This window comes from Desmodus rotundus, chromosome 1 (genome assembly GCF_022682495.2).
Source record: "Desmodus rotundus isolate HL8 chromosome 1, HLdesRot8A.1, whole genome shotgun sequence".
NCBI lineage: Eukaryota > Metazoa > Chordata > Mammalia > Chiroptera > Phyllostomidae > Desmodus > Desmodus rotundus.
Genome location: NC_071387.1, coordinates 128,052,461 through 128,072,772, shown reverse-complemented (window position 1 = coordinate 128,072,772; position 20,312 = coordinate 128,052,461). Strand labels below are relative to the sequence as shown.

The 20,312-nt window shown below is 33.1% G+C and overlaps 1 protein-coding gene across 2 annotated transcripts in view; it reads right to left on the bottom strand.

Annotated features, from left to right (window-relative positions):
* SNX2 (sorting nexin 2) overlaps positions 1–20,312 on the bottom strand; it is a 59,102-nt gene that overhangs the window by 18,587 nt on the left and 20,203 nt on the right. For both annotated transcript variants that reach the window (XR_008425095.2, XM_024571347.4), the window contains exons 2-7: positions 14,850–14,967; positions 10,474–10,637; positions 8,504–8,570; positions 8,093–8,136; positions 6,611–6,752; positions 2,110–2,188 (exon numbers count right to left, since the gene is read on the bottom strand). Coding sequence is in view for 1 of the 2 variants with exons in the window: in XM_024571347.4 (XP_024427115.1) it covers positions 2,110–2,188; positions 6,611–6,752; positions 8,093–8,136; positions 8,504–8,570; positions 10,474–10,637; positions 14,850–14,967 (614 nt within the window). In the remaining variant the exon portion in view is untranslated. The remainder of the gene's footprint in view (positions 1–2,109; positions 2,189–6,610; positions 6,753–8,092; positions 8,137–8,503; positions 8,571–10,473; positions 10,638–14,849; positions 14,968–20,312) is intronic.

The following is a 20,312-nucleotide window of genomic DNA, read 5'->3' as shown; positions in this document are numbered from 1 at the left end:
TGAAGCACGCTCAAGAAAATCAAGTGAGCAATCTTAGAGATACTCTTAATAGAAACAGTTTCTGCTTAAATCACTTTGTGTGACAGAGGAAGTACTTGGGTTCTTAACCACTCTTCCTATAATTAATACCAGATGTTTATCCTTTTTTAAATTATAGTCACCTGGATTCTCTAAATTGAACAAATAAATGTGTAAATGAATATCATGGTATACACAAACAGAAGTACTTCCCTGACCCACCAGATTCGATGAGGCTGGGTATTCCACAGATATGCCTGTTCTAACATTTCAATTTTCAGAAATGCCACAGAAAAATCACTGTAGAAAATTCATTCCAGTTCCTTTGTTTCTATACCTTAACACCTATATTTTCTTCAGTCACCTTTTCTAATGGAAAATAAACTTTCCCCTCAGCAGTACACTGCTTCTTTTCTTTCTCTACTGCAAAGTACACTAAAATAGTATTTAAAAATAACATTTATCAGTAGAGAGAATTGTCTTCACATATACACTAGGTTAGGTTTCAGTATTTCCTTAAAACACTCCTCAATGTTTCATACTGCATGCAGGTTATGGTAAGTACAATGAAATGCATTCAAGTTACAAGAAAGGTGAATGTAGAACCAAATTATATGTGCGCGGTACAATAAATCTTCATTAAGTTCCTTATCAAGCATGCCATCCAAAATATTTAAGATTTACTCATAGAAAAATAGGACTTGAAAGGTTTCTCAAAGGGTCATGGTTATACTTTCAGGAAGGACTAAGTAAAATCAAGGCAGAGCATTATCTACTTTCATTCTTGAAAATGTTCAGTCTATAACCTCTTTTACAACAGAGGCAATTCTAATACCAAACCTCAACATCTCCTGATGCAATTTAAATCCTTTTCATCAGTAATTGCTGATTCTCACAGACACAATCTCATCTTTTAAGTCTTCTCTAATTTAAGATTTTAAACTGCATATCCTTTAGCTTTTCTCACTGCAATTGTCAAACCTGACTTTACGGTAGCATTTTCTTATAATTTAAATGTTTTACTATTAAAACCGAGAAATAAGTTGCCTTAAAAATAGTATTAAAATTAATTTGTACCCTGGAGATGATACTACTCACTAAATCTCCCCTAATCTACCCTACCCCAACCACTGATTTTAAGCCAAAATAAAGCCAAATTTTAAGCCAAAATATTCAATTAAAATAATATTCAATGAAAATTTAAAAATCTACGAAATTAGAAAATATCTTAATTTTAGGTAATGTTATATACTTATGTTCTAAAAGTTGGATAGTTTCAAAATTGTCTTACCACATTTTCAGCATAGCAAGGAAAGAATAAATGTTAAGATTCTGGAAGTGAGAATCCTCCCATCCAATCTACTTTTGAAACTCATCCACAAAGAAGACAGACAAGTCTTAAAAGCTATAGGAAATGTGTTGAGTCAAGTAGTTAAAGGAAGGTAGAGCATGTATGTTAACCTTTACACATACAGTCAACTGAAGCAGTCACTAATGCTTTTGTACACTCAAATCAAAATCAGGTCTATGAAATTAATGATGGGAGCAAAAACCTAATTTTTCAGTGTATTTAATAATCTTACCCAGTAATAATTCAAAGAAAAAATTTAGATGAACTATAATTAGTCAAATTATCTAACACAGTACATCAATGTAAGTATGACTTTCTAAGAACCTAAATACTACTACAGAGATATTATTTTTACCCAAAAATTTACTAACCCTTCCCCTCATTCACAAGATTCATGTTTTCTTTTTTCTTACTTCTCTTGTTGACTACAACTATGACATAATTCTATTCTCAATTTAACGCATGCCTTTATATTGCTGCTTGTAACAATGATTCAACAACAGGTGGTAGCTGACAGACTGGTAATGCAAGAATAAATACAAGCAGAACAAGCATACAGTATTGTGTTGTTTAAAGAAGGAATTTTCTTAATAAAGTTTAAAGCACTCTTGATATAAGTCATCAAGTGGTATTTTGAAAGAAATTAATCACTAATATACAGTTGTATCATTTAATGGAATTAGAATTATATTACTTAAGTAAAAACATGAAAGTAACAAAGCAGAACTGTCTAGAATTACCTTTCAAGAGCTGCTCTCCGTTTTTCCACAAATTCAGTGGATGATAAATCTTCTTTACCCACTTTGACCTTGGTCATGCCTTTGAAAAAATTGAATGAGACTCATTATGATTTTATATTATGATGAAAGTCTTTTATCATCATTTCTAATTTAAAATATACTTTAAATCTGAACTTGACAAAAAACTTCTCAATTTATAATTAGTGTCATACGTTTGAGAAATTAAAACTCATGATATATAACTTTATTTGGTAAGTACTTACAAATTAAGCAAGTTGAGCTGTATCTGTAGTTTTCTGATCTACAACTTTTGGATTCCTTATCTGTTATATATTACACTCCTGATAAATTAAAATGTGTTTATATTTCAATGGAATTCAAATTAGTAAATATAAGCTCAATTAATATTTTCAATTTTTATTAGCAATAATTAAGGTTCTTTTTCTTGGGGACAGGAAAAATAAGTATAATCCATTAATTTGTTAAATATTATCTCTTGCGATTCTAAGGACATGTTCTTATTTATTTATCATAGCTGTTTTATAATAATTGAAACAAGTTCTTTCCAAGAGACATCTATAACTCTTCAAATTTAAAGATAAAAGTCATGTAAATATTTTTTGTACTGGCAATTTCAATTTTAACACTAATACAGAAGACCAAAGATTTTCCTTTCTTTTCCTCTTTTTCCACCTTTAAAGGTGTCCTGCAGGTTTTCTTCAGTAAGTCCCTTCAACATTTCATATAATAAGGGCTTGGTGATGATGAACTCCTTTTACTTGACCTTACCAGGGAAGCACTTTATCTGACCTTCCATTCTAAATGATAGCTTTGCTGGATAGAATAATCTTGGAAATAGGTCCTTGCCTTTCATGACTTTGAACACTTCTTTCCAGCCCCTTCTTGCCTGTAAGGTTTCTTTTAAGAAATCAGCTGATAGTCTTATGGGAACTTCCTTTGTGGGTAAAATGTCTCCTTTTCTCTTGCTGCCTTTAAGATTCTCTCCTTATCTTTAATCTTGGGTAGTGTAATTATGATGTGCCTTGGTGTGTGCTTCCTTGGGTCCAACGTCTTCAGGACTCTCTGAGCTTCCTGAACTTCCTGGAAGTCTATTTCCTTTCCCTAATTGGGGAAGTTCTTCATTATTTTTTCATATAAGTTTTCAATTTCTTGGTCTTCCTCTTCTCCTTCTGGCACCCCTATGATTTGGATGTTAGAACGTTTAAAGGTGTCCTACAGGTTCCTAAGCCTCTCCTCATTTTTTTGAATTCTTGTTTCTTCATTCTGTGCTGGTTAAAAGTTTTTCTTCCTTCTGGTCCAAACTGTTGATGTGAGCACCAGTTTCCTTCCCTTCACTGTTGGTTGCCTGTACATTTTCCTTTATTTCACTTTGCATAGTCTTTACTTCTTCCTCTATTTTGTGACCATATTCAACCATTTCTGTGAGCATCCTGATTACCTGATAGATTTGCTATGTCTTCGTCAGTTATTTGTTTTTCTGGAGCCTTGATCTGTTCTTTCATTTGGGCCTTATTTCTTTGTCTTGGAGTGCCTGTTAAGTAGTAAGTGGTGCAACGTTAGGTACTGAGAGGGGTCAGAGAGGGAACAGTGCCACTTGCTCAGCTCTTGCCCTGCTTTCAGTCACTCCCCCATTACCCACAAGCAACCAAGCAAATTGGGCCCTTCCAGTGGTGGGTGGGCTTGTGTATGTTCTAGGACCCTGTGTCTTTCTCCAACAAACTCTCCTGTGAGGCTGAGGGTTTGTCCTGCCACCGCAACCCCCAGAGGTTTTTACAGCCAGAGATTTTTGAGACTTTCTTTTCCTGCGCTGGAATTCTGGGTTGCGTGGTCTGTCTTGCTCCCCAGTTGTTCCTCTTGGTTTATCTGGATGCAAATGTGGGACCACCAGCTGATGCCTCGCCCACCCGGTCCTCCAGCACCACTTTGCCGGGTGTCCTCTCCATTCCATCTGCCTGTCTTCACCCCTTCTACCAGTCTGGATGAATGTTTCTTCTTGTCAGGGAGTAACTTGGCTGTTGGACTTCCATACAGTTTGATTTTCTGGCAGTTCCGGTTGGTCTTTGTTTTAAAATGTGTTGGTCTTCTTTTGGTTGTGCGAGAAGGCGAAGTGTATCTACCTATGCCTCCAACTTGTCCAGCAGTGAATTAGATTGCTTTTAAAAACCCGGAGGTTTTCTATTTTATGTAAAAAAAAATCATAATCACAAAAAATACAAAAATTAAAAGCAGACTAGAACAGTGATTAAGAGTAGAAGCTCTAGAGTAAGGTGGCTGGTGGGCATTTAGAGCTCAGCTCTGCCTCTTAGTAGCTGTATGATATGGGGCATGACACATAGCTTTGATGAACCTTAGCTTCCTTATCTATTAAATAAAGACAATAGTAAGTTAACTTCCTAAAGTTGTTATAAGGAATAAGTGAGAATGCACATAAATTATGTAGCATAGTACCTTAGCACAGTAAGCAGTCAATGAATGTTAATTATGCCTATAATTTAAGTGGCAGCCTTAAAATTTAATGGTCTATCCTGGCCATATCTATGAACAGTATGAATATAACTGTGTCACTGTCCCCTATTACCCTTTGAGGGCTGTCAGAATCAGTATCAGAAAAGAATTCCCTCACGCAGGGGTGTCCAACCTTTTGGAGGCTTTGCACCACACTGAAGAGTTGTTTGGGGCCACACATTAAATACTTTGTGGCATGTAATCACAAAAAATAACTCATAATGTTTTAAGTAAATGTACGATTTTTGTGTAGGGCTGCTTTCACAGCCATCCTAGGCTGCATATGGCCCATGGGCTGCAGGTTAGACACCCCTGTCTAAGGACTTAGTTTCTTCTATTTTGAATTTATATCTGCTATTTATTGGCTTGTGATCATTTGTGGAAGGATGAAGATTTTTGAGGCAAAATATTAGTTTGAAATACAATGAATTTGAGCATGAAAATTTAGTTTTTAAATCTTTTATTTTTGGTCAATATTTAAAGACTACACTATTATATCTAGCCAGCAAAAGATATGATGTGTTTTTCCTCTTTTGATATATATAAATAATTGCACAACTTAAAGTCAAAGAAAAAAGGATATTAATAATAAATTTATAATAGATAAAACTTAAGTTCCCTACATAGATAACAGGATGCCAAAAGACACCACTGTGGTACTTTAAAGAGAGAAATAAGAATACTAACCAGATCAGCAGTTCTCAAAAGTATGGTCAAGAACACCTGGAAGGTTTCAGACTCTCTTTTTGGAGGGAAGGAGGGTAGTGCACAAAAGTTTTATATTCATAATAGTATTAAGTGATTATGTCTTTGTTACTCTCATTCTTTCATAAAAGCTCAGGAAACTTTTACAAAGATTATATGATGTGTTATATCACAACAAATTGTGTGCCGAAGCATGAGAATATAATAGCTATCTTCTGTTAAGCCAGAAATAAAAGACACAATTCGCAAAAGTGTAAAACAAAAACAAAAGAGCAAGGTACTCTTATTAATTTTTATTTTTTCACAAAACCTTATTTGTCAACAGATAGTGAGTTCATTTTTAAAAGAATTAATAAATATAATTTTAAAACATTCTCATATAATAAATACTGATATAGCCCACAAAAGCAAAAGCTCTTTACAGTTCTCAGTAAGTTTGAAGAATGTAAGTCTTGAGACCAGGAAGCTAAAGAATTGACAACTAGATTTTTGAAATAAAAAATGCAACAAATCCATTCAAATTTATCAGGTTTCAAAATTATGAAAAATAGGATAAAACTGTTCTTCAAACAAAATGTTAGAAGTAAAATAATTTAAAGATCAAAAAAATTCACTTTAGGATATTTTTCAGAATAATAATCTTATGTATAAAGAAATATAAAGTGAAGTAAATAAAAACCTATGACTGAAAAGATTGAAAAAAATATACTACAGAATTTTAAGAAATGACAGCTGTCTTAATGGTGAGACAATGGAGGTTCTCCTGTTTTGTAATTTTCTGCATATTCTTAACTAAGCCTTTATTACTTGTGTAAGTAGCAATGTTTTTAAATATTAAATTGAGGTACAAAATAAATAGTTTAAATAGCTCCTATCTGAGTGAGGCTAGATCATATCTTCTTTTTGGATGACATATTGCTGAGAGCCAAACACCTCTATCCCTTAGAACACATTATTAATACGCTAATAATATTAAATATCCTCTGAGTGTTACTCAGTAACATGGCACTCTTATGACCCTAAAAAGTTCAGGATTTCAATTGTTTTTACCTTGGCAAATTCTGATCTAATATTTAACATCAATTTGTTATATAAATCAAAATCCTCAGGTGTTAGAAAATAAAACTAAAAGGCTTAGAGTCTTTGGTTGATAAATAACTGTCATAAATGGAATATTCCATATCTCTAAACACTATATCATAATGATCATGGAATCTACAAAGCTATACAGTAACAAAGGTTTTTTTTTTTTTTTTTAATTCATACTTACCTACTATACTCTTTTCTGGAGCTGGTGGCACAATATAACCAACATGTAAATACTTGCTTGCTAACTTGCTATGCAAACCAAGAAAGTCACTAAATCTTCTTTTAACTGAAAATTCACTCTTACTGAACATCGAAAGAGAAGTCTACAAGTGAAAAAGAGGTATTTCAAATTCTGAATACTAAGCAATTATTCCAAAGTTAATGTCATATATAATTGTGAACATACATTTATATACACACACTGTATACCTTACAAAAAAATCCACAGTAGTTAACTAACTTGGTATACAGACTGCTAACAAATGAAAAAACCGAAATCATAGGTATTTTTTATGGAAACTTAAAAGGGCAGAAAATATTTACTTCATGCCATCCTTGACTCATCTCATTGTCTGCTTATATTTATGGCAATGACTCTTAAATCTTTATCTCCGATCCAGATAAAGTCCAACATCTTGAAATGCTCAAGGAACACCTCCACTCAAATCTCACTGCCCCCTCAAATTCACCACATTTTCCCCTGCTGGCACACAGTTCCATAAGGGAAGGACACTTGGCTATCTTGATTACTATTTTACCCAAGTGCTTGGAAAGAGCTTGATCCCATGGTTAGCGTTTAATAAATATATGTTCGATGAGTTAACAAATCTCATCCCTGTCCACACTGTGTTTCTCCACTTGTGTTGCCTTTTCTCCAGGGCCACCCCAAGCCACAAAGTTCCTCCAGTTGGTAACTTCTGCAGTCTCTCCTTTCTCATTCCTTACATCCAAGCCTTATTGATTCTACCTCCTACACAACTCAAGAAGCCATTTATTTCGCTCACCCTCAGAACCAATTCCATAATGTAAAGTATTACTTCTCACAGCTAAAATTGCTACAGACCCTCTCTCTCCCATTTAAAACTTGAAGACCTACAATCCTTTTAACAATTGCAGTGGTCTCTTAACTAGAAATCCTGACCACTACTTTGATACTCGCAATTCATACTGAGAGTCAGAGAGATCTTTCTAAAACAAAAATCTAATTCTCCCACACTTTTGTTTCAATCTCTTCAATGGCTCTCCATTATCCTCAGGATGAAGTTCAAATTCGTTAAGGTTGATGTTCATAATATAGGAGGCTCACTGCCAAACAATTCAATCAGGTACCACTTCCTACAGGTCCTAGAAGGCACAATGCTTTCATGACTTCTGGCTTTTACACAAAGCAAATTCCTTTGCCTGAAACATGCATTCACCTTTCCCTTCCTCATCACCTCCCCCAATCACTCCTCCTACCTTTGTCTATATGAGGTCCCTTCCTGAATACTCTCAAAGAATACTCTACTTTTCCTACCAAACCCTTCACAGTTCATTGTAACAACGTATCTACAATCTTTCCTGGAGGTCACCTTGCTAAACACAGGGACCACTTACAACTTGATCATCCTTGTGCTATACATCCGTGAGGGCTCAGTATTTTTCAAAGGAGCAAAAGACTCACCTTTGTTGTTACTCTATATGCCATGTAAGCGTTCATGCCATCACCTATAAGCAGAGTCAAACAATACTATTAAAAAACAGAAGCTTAATTACACACACACAAAAGGTAACTATGTGAGGTAATGTGCTGATTAGCTAAACTGTGGTAATTTCATAATGTGTATACACATTAAATTATCACATTGTACATCTTAAATATATATAATTTTTATTTATCAACTGTATCTCAATCAAGCTAGAAAAAAACAAAATAAAATAAACAAAAATCCCCCACGAGCTTAAAAATGCAGATACCATTTTAATACTCTAACAATGCATTTAGTAAGAAAACAAACAAAAAACCCCCAGCACATTAACAACCAAGCTTATAATCAAAAGAAACAAGTACAAAATATAATAAATATTGACTCACCAACTTTTTCTGGGTCTGATACACCAATTTCTATATCAAAAACATCTCCATTTGTTTCTTCTTCAATCTAAAAAATATATTTTTTGGTGGTAAAGATTCTAATTCATATTATTGTCATAACACTAATCACTATAATTTTTATCATCTAACTTTTACTAGGGTAAAAGTAACATCAATCTTACTGTCACATCAATCAATTAAAAAAGTTATTCAGTACTCCATTTCTAAAAAATAAAAGCTTTCATATTTCCTGACTATGTAAAAACACACACCCACTCAAAGACAACAGGAAAAGGATCATTTGGAAAAGTAACACAAAATCTTGTGTTCTTACAACTCCTCAGATGTGGAAAAAGCATTTTAGTCTTCTGCAGAAATATTGTAAATATTTTTGTAGTATATGTCAAATCTTCAGACTCAGATTATTAAAATAATTAATAGCTCCTTAATTATGTTTAATAACATTTTTCAAAGTTGTATCTCTATTCTCTTTTTTACAGATTTTATTTATTTTTAGAGAGAGGGGAAAGAAGGGAAAGAGGAAGAGAAACATTGATGCTAAAGAGAAATATCGATCAGTTGCCTCTCATACACGCCCCAACCAGGGATAGAACCCATAACCCAGGCATGTGCCCTGACAGGGAATCAACCGGTAACCTTTTGCTTTGTGGGACAACATCCAACCTACTGAGCCAAAATGGTCAGGGCTGTATCTCTATTCTTTAATAACCAGGAGGGAGTCATTGCTTTTGCTAGTAGATTACTACATACTTGCAGAAATTATTATACCAACAAGCAACTTTAGCATCTGATTTAATTACCTAGTAAACACATGTTCTTAAAGCCAATGAAAGCACTATAAAGCTCACTAAAAAAGCAGCAAGTAGGAAAAATGATAACCTATGAGACTACAGAGAACATTTTTTAATGGCCTTTTAAATAAGCAATTCTAGTAGCAACTCTGCAGGAAAATTTTGTTATTCTCAAGAAACAGAAATTGTTAAGTATTGCTAATTTTTAAAGCAATGTTGACAGTCTAAGACTATTTAAAAGGAAAGTTAGTTTTTTAAAACTATAATCTTTTTACTTCAGTGTTGTCCTTATACAAATTTTTAAAAAGTAAGCCATATTTGAAATGTAGCATACATAAAGTATATAAATCTTAACTATAGCTCAATAACTTTCACAAAGTGAACACATCTTTGTAAACAAACCTACATCAAGAAACAAATAGTATCATTACACCCCAGAAAGCCCTCTTATGCTCTGCTTTTTCTCCAGTCAGAACCCATCCTCCACCCACCAACATAACCACTAACATTAATTGCATGCTTTTATATAATAAAATTACTCAAAATATCTTTATTGTATTAAGTTTTCAAAGCACTTTCATACATTACCTTATTTGACCAACATAGGAACCCTGAGAGGAACACATCATTTTAAGATCACAAACGACGAACTCCTTGACTTATTAAGAAGGAAAGTGATTTGCCCAAATTACTGAGTTAAAAAGTGGTGGGGATAAAATCAGAAGCCAAATCACTGGACTTTCTTTTTTAAAAGATGTATTTATCTGTTTATTTATTTATTTAATATTTTATATTTATTTATTTATTTATTTATTATTGATTGATTGATTGAGAGGGGAAGGCAGGGAGACAGAGAGGGAGAAAAACATCAATGTGTGGTTGCCTCTCACATGCCCCTAACCCAGGATCTGGCCTGCAATCCAGGCATGTGCCCTGACTGGGAAGTAAACCAGGAACCCTTTGGTTTGCAGGCTGGCACTCAATCCACTGAGCCACACCAGCCAGGGCCAAATCACTGGACTTCTTTAGTCCAATGTTCTTTTCCCAAAATGTCTAAAAATCTTTGATTAGAAATATCTAACAGGAATGTGATGGTGGGCAGGGAACATAAAGCTTAGTATTTACATATTAATTTAGAATGCAAACATTTTTCCATACCTCCTCCCTAGATCTATCAAAGATCACAGGAGCAGACATACTCTTTGATTCAATTCTGGGAGCAATGAGTGTAGTAGGGGTCACAGGAGTAACTGCAGGAGAAGGTTCAGAGGAGAGGATCGGTTCCCTTTCTGGACTGTCCAGTGAAACTTCTTCTGTGGCTTCTAGAAACAAATTAAACAAGTTAGTTAAGGACACTGGCAACAAACCCCCAGTAGTCTGTAGAACAGTTAATTAATTATAAAAAGTATTTTTATACTACCCACAAATATATACCAAAATAATGTTATTTAAATTGTGATAAATAATTTTATGAATCCTTCCTCAGTTATCAAAACTTTAAAACCAACAATGATTGTGTTGATTTTAGGAAGAATTCCAGTAAGTCAGCTTAATTATCTATAATAAGTATCTAGTGGTAGGGATGAAGCTACTAGGAAAGCAATGATGTGGATAATTCCACATTCATTTGTGTTTGGACTTGTAATATAGCTTATACTTGTGGTAACTTACCTTTCAAAATCTTTATTCAGACTAACATTGATTATTTTATACATATAAACACAAATTTTTGGCAGAAGACTGCCCAGCAATATCCCAACTGGGATTAAAAATTTGTTAAGAGAAAATTTACAAAGTTAGTAATCTAAAGCAATTCACTGCTAAAGATTACTGGATATTAGTTAAGTACACAAATATGACACAAAGCAAATAGGTGTTTAGGTTTTAATTCAAAATGCTCATTCACTTGAAAAATCTAAAATTAAATATATTTAAAACCAAATCAATAACTACCTACAATCTATGTAACATTGTGCTAAATGCAATTATGAACACAAAGAAATGTAAAATATCATACCTGCCCTCAGGGAGTTTATAATCTAGTGGGAAAATAAGACATAAGCATGTGGAATGTTAAGTAATAATAAAAAGACAAGTAATAGCCAAGTGAACAATAAAAAGAATGTTGTAAGGCATTTAATTGCCATATGAACTACAGAACAAACACTATAGTTTGAGCTATGATGGCAGACAATACTTTAGGATAGAGAAAATCAATTAGTTTTCAAAACCTATGGGAGAGGATTTGGATGGGTAGACTTCCAGGAAAATAAGTAACAAGCAAAAAGCATAGCCATAAAAATGAAAATTACAACCAGTGGCCATAATGAAACCCACAGCTCTGCTGGTTTATAGCACTGACACCAGGAAAAGGCAGGCAGGACTGACTGTAAGGGAAACAGGATCAGACCACTGGTTTCTAGCCTGAGGTTCTTAGATTCCTAGAGGTCTGAGAAGGTTGAATGGCAGTCAGTGAGCCATTTTAATTTGAACACCTCAAAAAGCATAGCGGTAATAACATATTTACCTGAAATAAGATAAATATGTTAACATATACATGTAAACAACTTAATTTTATCAATCTACTCTTACTGGTTATCTCATGTTGATGAGACCCTTATTTGGCATTGCTCTATTTCTTTGACATTAAAAATAAAAATAATAACCAAAATCTTTCAAACTATGGTCACCAGAGGAAGGACAAAAAAATAAAACAAAACTACAGACGCTGAATAGACTATAGATGACCCCAATATAACAAACTTAAATCTTACATGCAACTCAGGCTATTAAGAATGCTAGTATTTTTTTTTAAAGAAATGAAACCAATGAGCAGTAAATATAAAGAAAGAAAGCAGTATCAAAGCCTAGGAGGTATGAGATCTTTAATCTACAAACAAGTAAAACAGCAAGTAGCCAACAAAACAAAAAGAAACCCCAAATTCTCTGAAACAGGTACTGTTATTGGCAACAGACCCACAGACAGGAAACTATGAAAGACACTAACTTTACTGAGGTATTGGTATAGTTTACTCAAAGTCATTATGACTTTTCAATCACAGTTTACTTCACTGAAAAACCACATTTCATACTCTTTGTATAGACTGTGACAGGCTATTTCGTATACAGTAGTAGACCTCAAAATAAGAAAAGCTAAATAAATAACTAATATGGAGGGGGAAACATATAAATGGATACAAACTTAGGTTTAGCATGCTAAGACATAGTCTGTCTTAAATTCTTTTATGATTTCTTTTATTAAAAATAAAGTAACAAAACACAAAGTACCCACGTTTAATTTAATTTAAACTGGGCCTTAAGGTTCAACAAGATGCCCTTAGGTACTAAGTATAAAGATTAACTTTTCCTTGTAAGAGATGTTTAGACGACAAGCACAAATGTCAGCTAAGTAACATTTCAGTCATATGATATACACAGGAGAATTTTTAAACAAAGAAATACTCATTAAACTTACTGGTATTATATGATGAAAAATGTAAGTGAAATAAACTAAATATCCTGGAAGAAACAACTTGTAAAAGTCCAGGTAAATTTCAATATTGGCAATTTGTTTACTACCCTTACTTATTCCTCTAGGATAGCTTCCCTAAAGTGTGTTCAGTGAAGTTTGAGTGCAGGATGTAACAAATGGTGGACAAGAGCTCTGTAGTCAACCATATTTGGTGAACACTTTTAGCTAATAAAGATAACATGTCACACTTGAACTTTTTCTGGTACCACTTCGGACATACTAGTACTTGAAACGCTACACAAAACACATTAGCATACATGCTGATACAATAAAATCCTGTTATGGTTTTAAAATTAAAATCTCTAAATCACTAGAGCAATATCTATATTCTCTCCTCTGATAAAGGAGAAATAAATTAAGTAAATGTTATTACTGGACAATAGTTTTCATCATCCCAGTAACACTGCTACTCTCTGTTATGGTTTCCTAGAGCCACACTCCTCCACAGGAGGAGGAATTATACACCAACTTAAAGGCTTTATAAATAAGGTGCAGGTGTAGTATTAGCTTACTGATATAAAAATGATCAGATTAGGTCTTACAGACAACTCATGATGTCATTAAGAAATGTAGCTTTGAGAAAAAAGATAAAGCATAAAAAGTGTTTTTACTTAACGTTCAGTCCGTTTCTCTCTTTTAAAACAAACATGGATGTTGACTATATTTGAATCACAATGTTTAGTATAGACTGGTACACAGACTAAAACATGAAAAAGATTCTTTGTAACAAGCTAAACGAGCAAATCAGTATCACTGTTTAGTCCTCACTTAGAAAACTGCACACTCTAAAAATATTCAAAAGCCCTTTTCCCACACACCCACACAATTCTGTTGCTAAGAGCTTCAACATAATTTATTTATATGACTTTAAGATGAAAAGTCTTTAATGAAATAGATAATCCAAAACTTCTATGTATGACCCTATAGTATAAGAGGAATGCACACAATTTTAGATTAATACAATCTAGTTAGCAGAGAAATGAGTCAACTTTTAGAACAAAACATAAATGCTATGAAAAAACTTTCAAGGACTACCTGGAAAAAGTCCATGAAAGAAAACAAACACACAAAAATATGACTTTGGTTAACTATGATTTTATTCTAAGTTGATAGGTAGCTATAAAAAGGGGAGGTGCATATGGTTGATATTTGGTTACAGTGAAAACTTCACTAATCAAGTAAATTATATGGACCTTTGTGATGAAGCACTATGTACTCAAATATAATTGTACAAAAAATTCAGAATGGTTTGAATATTCAAACACTATAAAAGCTGACGACATAATATTAAATTTTAACTCAATGAAAGCCAGTTCAGGTAAATTAAACTGTTAAATGCACAGAATCACTATTTTAAGTTTTTGTGTTATTAATTCAAAGAAATATTTGGCTTTGTAATATCCAAACATTAAATGGTATCTTAGTTTTAATTTTTTTTAAGTGTAACATTGTTTTGAAGAGTCCAATTTTTAAAAGGTGGTATGGACTACCCCAAACCCTGACTCCATATCAAAATTAAATTCCTCAAGTATCAATTTACCCAACTAAAAGTGAATCAAAATGTAACAGGTGGTAAATACTGAACCATTAAAACAAACAGATTTCAAATATATACAGACTATATATTAAGTAATTTTTAAATTCAGAGTTTAATTTTGCCTTGTGACCATGTGTAATTAATAGAGTATAATCCCTGCTTCTTCTCAAAGTATGAATGCCAGCTTTCATCAGCTTTTTGAGTCTAAGTACTGATCAAAACAGCCAAATTATAATATATGATTTATTTTTACATGTTTAAAACATGTAAAGGATCACATTTTGCTTCTCTCAACAGTCTGTATTTTTCACAAAGTAATTTAACTGGAAACTTCTTATCCTTCTAAGTGGTAACAAGAAGAGCTGCCACTAACATACACAAAACTTCAGTTTTACTTTATAGAACACTTCCTAACAGGATATATACTATAATTTGCTAGTATTAAAAAAATATAGTTACAATTACCTGCAAAAAGATCTTCTCTGTCATCATCTAGCACAACTTCTGCAGGTTTTGGACCATTGGAGTTTGTACTAACATCTTCTGCAAGAAGACTAATTGGTTCTGGAGATGATGGAATTGACTGTGAAAAAAAAACCGTAATAGATAATGGACTGGCATGTTTTATCTGTTATAATTATGTCTCTATACATTATAGAAATAGAACATTCCCTTGATATGAAGGGGAGAAAGAACAAGAACAGCTATTTATAGTTCCTCCTGAGGGTAAGAATGAACCAAAAACACATTTTTACTCATCTTTCCTGTTTTAACAAAAAGTCAGTTAAGATTTAAAAAAAGGAAATCTTTCTTATCACCCCTTTTAAGATACCAATTTGTCATGTTGTGTTATAATTAACAAAAAACAAAATTTATTGCTTTGTGCATATATAGTAAGATTGATTATTTGAGACAAAACTAAATCTTGAAAACATGTTAGATTTGTAAGAAGTTCAAAGCACTGCTTTATTATAAAAGGAAGGTTTACTTGAATTAAGAATACTATTATTCTAAAATGGTTATAGTTTTAAACTAAATATATGTCATCTCCCCAAACATTTATATTTTAATTAGAAAAGGGACTATTTTTATACTTCTTAACCTTAAAGTAATAATGAGCAACATAATGGAATCTAGATTGTAAAGCTTTTAGCTTTATTATAGTTTTCTTATAATATTTAAAACCAGTACTTTTTTAAAACAACATACTATAAAAAGGAAACTGAACTTGTCAAAAGTACACAACTAGATATTTTCACAAACCCAATATCCCTGTGTAACCAACACCTAGATCAAGAAAGAGAACATTATCATCACACCCAGAAGTTCTACACGTTCCCTTCCATTCTTTACCTTTTCCCCACATGGGCCTCTGCCAGCATGGATTGGTTTTTCCTGTTTTTTTCTCTTTATAAAACAGAATTTATACAGAATTTATTCTTTTGTATTCGGGTTTTGTTCTTAATGTCTTGTATAGGAGATTCTTCTATACTCCTGGATGTAGTAATAGATTACTCATTCTCATTGCTATAAAATATTCCATTGTGTGAATATACAACTAATCCATTCTACTGTTAATGGGCCTTTGGGTGGATATTGGTTTTTAGCACTACCAATAACATATGAACTTTCTAACATATATATCTCATAGCAAACAAGTGAACAAATATGTTTGGTATATACCTAGGAGTGGAATAGCTGGATCACTAAACAATCTTCTGACATGGTTACATAAATTATACTTCCACGAGCACTATATGAAAATTTCAGTTACTCCCTGTCAACATTTTAATACAGTACATTCCATCTTTTTCATTTTTGCTATTATGGCAAGTGTGGACTATAACTTATTGTGGTTGGAATTTTCATTTCCCTGATGAATAATGATGCTCAGCAATTTTTCATGTTTAATGGCCATTTGAATATCCTCTTCCTGAAGAGTCTCTTCAAGTATGTTGCCCATTTTTCAATTGTTCTTATTGATTTGTAGGCATTTTTTATATGTTCTGTGATAAAAACTCTATGTCATGTCAGAAACATATCTCAAATATTTGCAAATGTGTGGCTTTCTTAATGCTAGATTTTAATGAATAGAAGTTCTTAATTTTAGTAAGGGCAAATTGTTTTCTCCTTGTAATTAGTAAACTTTTTATATAATAAATAATCTTTTGAGGCCACTCCTAATTCATATGATTTTTCTCATCAGCTTCTTATATCCTCTATGACATGAGAACATTTCTTTATAGCTTTAAAACATCAATTCTTTATGGGAAAATTTAAGGGACAGGCTTTCTTTTCTCTGAGGAGCTCATTCACCCGAACTCTCACAAAGGTGGGCTTATATTTACCTAAACATTTTCAATCGAAGTAATTTAAAAACAAATAAGCTTACACATTACTTCTGAAAGATGTTCTGACAACCTCAACCTCACCTCTAGCTGAGTCTGGGTAGGTGACTGGCCTGGCCTATATGCTTCCCAAGACTGTCTACTTCTTCCGTCATCAGTGCTCTTACCACATTACAGTATAATTATCATCTGTTCATAGACTACACACTCTGTAATGAAAGGAAAATATGTGTATCTTTTGTTATTTAATAATTTTTATTCAGTTGCTGACAGCAAACACTCAGTAACTCTTGTTAAATAAATTCTAAGAAAATAAGTATGAATATGCCTAAGAATTGGCCAGAAGTTTGTCAATCAGGTTGTCTATAATACAGAAAATTTTGAAATAGCCTACAGCACATCTACATAAAAATGTAGCAGAATGGCTCCAACACTCATTCACAACAGAAATTCTCAGTTAACTGAAAAGACAGGAGAACTTCCTCAATTTTCTGAGAAAGAATAGCTACAAAAAGCTAACATTCTACTTAATGATGAGGAAATTGAAGCTTTCCCACTAAGATCAGAAACAAGGGAAGGATGTCCCACTTACTACTGCTTTTCAACACTGTACTGGAAGTCCTACCTAAAGTGGTAGGATGAGAAAGGAGCTAAATGTATACAGATTGAGAAGGAAGAATAAAACTCTTTGTTCACAGATGACATAATCGTCCAAGTAGAAAATCCAAAAAAACTGACAAAAAAACCCTCCAGAACTAATAAGCAAAGTTGCATAATACAAGTTAATACACAAAAACATTAATCACTTTCCTATATACCATCAATAAACAAACAGAACTTGAAATTAAGAACACAATACCATTTACATTAGCATCCCTAAAGTGAAATACTTATGGTTAAATTTAAATGAGGGAAACTATAAAACTCTGATGAATAAAATCAAAGAAAAGCTAAATAAATGGAGAAATATTCCATGTTCATGCATAGGAAGGCTCAATATTGTCAAGATGTCAATTCTTCCTAACTTGATCTCCAGAGCTAATGCAATACCAATCAAAATCCCAGCAAGTAATTTTGAGGATATTGACAAAGTTATACTAAAGTTTATATGGAGAGGCAAAAGTTCCAGAATAGCCAACACAATATTGAAGGAGAAGAACAAGACTGGAAGCTGGAAGACTAAAGCTACTGACTTCAAGACTTAACTATAAAGCCACTGTAATTAGACTGGATTCTTTCACATAGTAATGTGTATTTAAGTCTCCTCTATGCCTTTTCAGACTAGCTTCTTTCACTAATACGGGTATTAGTGAAAGAATAAATAGATGGAACAGAATAGAGAGCCCCCAAATAGACCCACATAAATATAGCTAACTTAACCTTTGACAAAGGAGCAAAGGCAATACAATGGAGGAAAAAAAGTATCTCTTTAACAAATAGTGCTGGAACAACTGTACATCCACATGTAAAAACATGAACCTGGACAAAGATTTTATCCTCTTTATGTAAATCAACTCAAAATGGATCAGACTACATGTAAATAACAAAAGTACAAAATTCTTAGAAGATAACACAGGAGAAAATCTAGATGACCTTCAGTTTGGCAATGAGTGTTTACATACAACAACAAGGGCACAATCCATGAAATAAAGAACTGATAAGACAGGCTTCATTGAAATTAAAAATCCTGCTCTGCAAAAGATATTGTCAAGACAATGAAAAAAATAAACCATAGACTTGGAGAAAATATCCACAAAGGACACATCTGACAAAAGACTGTTACCCAAAATATACAAAGAACTCTTAAAACTCAGCAATAAGAAAATGAACAGCCCGATCAAAAAATGGGCCAAAGATCTTAGCAGTCACCTCATCAAACATACACACATGGAAATAACCACATAAAAAGATGCCCACATCTATGTCCTCAGAAAAATGCAATTTAAAACAACTATGAGACACCACTATATCTCATTGTGGTATATTCTATACTCCCATTAGAATGGCCACCAAATGCTGGCAAGAATATGGAGTAACAGGAACTTTCAATCACTTGTGGGAATGCAAAATAATATAGCCACTTTGGAAGACAGTTTAGCAGTTTCATATAAAACTAAACATACTCTTATCATATAGTCCAGCAATCATACTTTGTAATTATTCAGGGGAATTGAAAACTTATGTCTGTACAAAAACCCTGTACATGATGCTTACAGCTGCTTTATTCATATCTGCCAAAACTTGGAAGCAACCAAGAGGTCCTTCAGTAAGTGGGCGAATGGGTAACTTATAGTACAGTCAGGCAGTGAAATATTATTCAGCACTAAAAAGAAATGAGTTATCTAGCCATGAAAAAGCAAAAAGGAAATTTAAATGCCTATCATTAAGTGAATAAAGTCAGCCTGAAAACACTGCATATTGTGTGATTCCAACTATAAGACATTTTGGAAAAAACAAAACTATGGAGACAGTAAAAAGATCACTGGGTTGGGGGGGATAGGAATGAATAGGTAAAGCACAGAGGATTTTTAAGGACAGTGAAACTATTCCGTATGATACTATAATGGTGGGTAACTGTCAATATATATGTCTAAACCCACAGAATGTACAAGAATGAACCCTAATGTGCACAACAGACTTTGGGTAATTATGACGTGTTACTGTAGTTTCATCAAATTGTAACAAATGTGCCCCTCCAGTGCAGGATGTTGATAATCAGGAATAATGCATCTGTAGAGGCAGTATATGGAAAAGCTCTGTACCTTCCACTCAACTTTGCTGTGAACTTAAAACTCCTCTAAAAAATAAACTCTATTATCTAAAACATATAGGAGAGTGGCATTTACTAACACAGAATTATGTTTATATTATCACATGATATATGAAAAGTAGGAAGCTATACATAATATCCAGCTTCGTGACAACATTCACTAAAAATAAATGTTTTCCGCTCCCTTTCTTTGTCCTCTCATAAACTAAGATACAGTTGTATTGAATAAGATGCAGGCACTAAGGTACCAAATATAACTCGTATACTCAACTTCCTTTTAAACACAAGTTTCTACATGTAAAATTTCAAAATTTCCCAGGAATCAGGAGCTCTGAATTCTAGTTCTGCCTGCACACTAACTTGTCTGTGGTTATATAATAAATTCCCTTGTACAACTTTTTTTTGTACACCTAAGTGCATCAGATAAATGCTAACATATTCTTTTTTAACCTATCCATTTCATTATTTATAATTTCCAAATCCAAAGTCACCTAACTTTATTTCCATTTGTATTTCTCAACATTGCTTGATATTGACTTTTAGAGTAAAAGAAATTAATTAATCTTGGGAGAAACAATACAGCAAAATTTTAAGAAGTTACATGCAATATTAAAAACAGCAAACTCAATTCACTGCTATATTAGCATGCTAACATAAATGGATTTGTAATCAAATCTCAAGGGAAAAGGCGATCAACAGGTGCCAACCTCAGGATATCCCAGATGTTGGAAGTATTAGTTAAAACAACTTTTAAAAGCTTTTCTGACTGTGCTCCATTAGGTAAAGGTAAAAACATTTGAAATGAAAAGA